The 2,910-nt window shown below is 44.6% G+C and overlaps 1 protein-coding gene across 1 annotated transcript in view; it reads left to right on the top strand.

Annotated features, from left to right (window-relative positions):
• The first annotated feature begins 1,362 nt into the window (after positions 1–1,362).
• Positions 1,363–2,910, top strand: part of Tpo (thyroid peroxidase) — a 65,544-nt gene continuing 63,996 nt past the window's right edge. The window contains exon 1 of the mRNA XM_029554565.1: positions 1,363–1,456. Within this exon, the coding sequence (XP_029410425.1) occupies positions 1,363–1,456 (94 nt within the window). The remainder of the gene's footprint in view (positions 1,457–2,910) is intronic.

The following is a 2,910-nucleotide window of genomic DNA, read 5'->3' as shown; positions in this document are numbered from 1 at the left end:
CTTGGTGGTTAAGGGATGTTCAGTAACAGTCTCAAGTTGCTGGTGTCACTGGAGACCCAGTCCAGCTGATATTGTAGAACTCATATCTTCTCTTTAAGGCAGTATTTTTAAAATTTATTCTTTTATAATTTAATATATATGTATACATATGATGTTCTTTGATCCAAGTCCCTCCATTAACCTCTTTTGTCTCTTCCCCTCCCACCAAATTCCTTCTTCCTCCCAAGCCTCCCTCCTACTTCCATGTCTTGGGAGGCAGGGGCCCCTCTGCATCATCTCAGAAAAGTGGTAGGGAAAAGCGCAATGCCGAAGGGACTGATTTTAATAGGTGTCTTCTTTCGTAACACATCAAGCTTCTTTCTGTCTTTCTAGCTTACATGCACAGAACTTGGATGGTATGTGGTACCTATGAGTGGCACCTGCTTTCTGACCATCCAGGAAACACAAGAACTTGGCAGAAACACAATGCTGAGCAAACATAAAGCAGAGTCACTCTCGTCAGGGCCTTGAGTGGGCATCAGAGCACAAAGTCGGTGTATATAGCGGGTGACCAAGTCCTCAGAAGGTAATCAAGGTTCACATTTCAGCAGTTAAGGCTACAAAGAATGCACCCAGCTGTGCACACCTGCCTCCTCAGCTAAGAGAAGGAAAAAGGTCAGGCTGTAAAACTTTTGATTCTCCCATTTTCTAAGAGAAATCTATCATGAATAGTGTAATGTCGTGTGCAGGAGGCCATTACCAGGCTGAGTGGCATATGGATAAACCTGCCCAGGAAAGCCCATTGCCTCACAGTGTCCTGTTCCCATGACTTCAGCTTGGGTGTGCTGGGTCATGTCTGATCAGCTTGTAGACCCTTGTTGGTTATGGTGGGTTCCCCTCGGGATACTCTGGTTAATGCCTCTCTGGTTAGCAAAGTTGGGAGTTTAAAAACAGCTGCAGGGAGTCCAAGACTAAGAAAACCAAGACTTAGACAGTGGGCATGACCAATTTTGGACCTTCTGCTTTATCTGAAATCACTTCATGAGAACCAGAAGGCTGTAAGAAAGGTAGTAAGCATCTGGGATTTATTTACCACCTTCATTAGTACTGAATTCCTGTTACTTATGTGCTCCACATACACATCAGAGGAGATACATTTCCCATTCTTCAGCTTCACCTTCATATAAACAGGGGACCAGGCCACTTAGCACTCCAGGCTGATTGCATTTTCCTAGTTCTGAGGATGATTCAGTGTCCTGAGGAGTGGCAGCCCTGGACTCAGGAGAACCCTCCCAAGGAGAAGCCTGGGATTGCATGGTAGATCCACACCCTTGTGCCTGCTGTTGAATGTCTGATGATCTCTCGCTCCATTTCAGCTCCAGGATGAGGGCACTTACAGCCCTGGCTGTCGCACTGGTGGTAATGGGAACTGGAATTTTCTTCCCTTTCATCTGGAGAAGCAGAGAATTCTTGAAGGGTAAGTAACAGATAAGATATGATCTTTTCACCTTCTAAAGTTATTTTTCACACTCACCAAACAGAACATTTCAGTAGTTGTTGAGAGCCAGTTGAGACTATTTTGTATTTTTCAACAGGAATAATGCAATTTCTTGAGTTTAGAAGGATTAAAGTATAGTTCTTTTTAATTTTTATTTAATAGTCTTATTATATGTGTATGAGTGTATTGCCTGCATGTATGTAAAGTGCACCCATGTTGTGCAACGTCTTCAGAGGTCAGAAGAGGGCCTCAGATCCCCTGGAACTGGAGGTTACAGACGGTTGTTGGTTGCCATGTGGGTGCTGGTAACCAAACCCTGGTCCTCTGCAAGAGCAGTCAGTGCTCTTAACTGCTGAGCCATCTCTCCAGCCCCATATTGTTCTTAAAAAGAACTCATTTTTCTATGATTGCAAAATAAAACATTTCCATTTTATCTGTAAATACATTTGAAAAAATTATTTCCAAATAGGTTTGTTCTTTTGTTATAAAATCATCTTTCATGAATTGTCTCTGATGTTGTTTGCGGAATTAGTGAGCTGTATGTCATGGGAAATTAGGTAAAGAAAGTTACTGAGATGTAGTGGTTAATATAATCACTCCTTGCTAAAAAGAAAAAGAAAGAAAGAAAGAAAGAAAGAAAGAAAGAAAGAAAGAAAGAAAGAAAGAAAGAAAGAAAGAAAAGAGATCTGAGGGAGGTGAGGGAGGTGAGGGATCTGAGAGAGGTGAGGGAGGTGAGGGAGGTGAGAGATCTGAGGGAGGTGAGGGAGGTGAGGGAGGTGAGGGATCTGAGGGAGGGGAGGGAGGGGAGGGAGGGGAGTGAAAGAAAAGCAGCAGGCCCTGAATGCAAGCTTCACAGAGGCAGAATGCTGGAGGGGCACTTGCTTGTCTCCTTCGCCTCTCCTTGGGTGGGTTCTCCTGGGTCCAGGTGCCACTCCTCAGGACACTGAATCACTCTCAGAACTAGGAAGATACACAATCAGTCTGGAGTGCTGAGTGGTCCTAGTCCCTTGTTTATCTGAAGGTGGCGCTGGGGAAAGGGAAATTTAGTCCAACCCTTGAGCCCTAGCTGCCTTTGTCCAGTCCTGCCTCCCTCTAGGAGCCACCTTCTGCCAAATTACTCTGACTACCTGGACTGCATGACTGTATTAAACCTGCCCTCTGCATCCCCAGACTCAGGAGCTCCTGAAGAAAACCTCCTTCCACCCTGATCTTCCAAGTCTTGGTCCTTACCTATAAATGCAAAGAACTGGAAAACTGACCACCATGGGCATTCCTGGTAGCACTGGCTTAGGAAGTGTGTTGCCCCTGGCAACTAAAGAAAACAAGGGGATGTGGGGTTGCACATTTTAAATCCTCAGTAAAATTAACTGTATCCTTCTATGCCAATCATTCTAAGACATGGACCATACATAACAGATATGCAGTCGGCAGGA

The sequence above is a fragment of the Nannospalax galili genome, unplaced genomic scaffold, assembly GCF_000622305.1.
Source record: "Nannospalax galili isolate Female #2095 unplaced genomic scaffold, S.galili_v1.0 scaffold100, whole genome shotgun sequence".
NCBI classification, from domain to species: domain Eukaryota; kingdom Metazoa; phylum Chordata; class Mammalia; order Rodentia; family Spalacidae; genus Nannospalax; species Nannospalax galili.
Note: the sequence above shows the minus strand (reverse complement) of the source record. Positions and strands in the feature narration are given on the sequence as shown.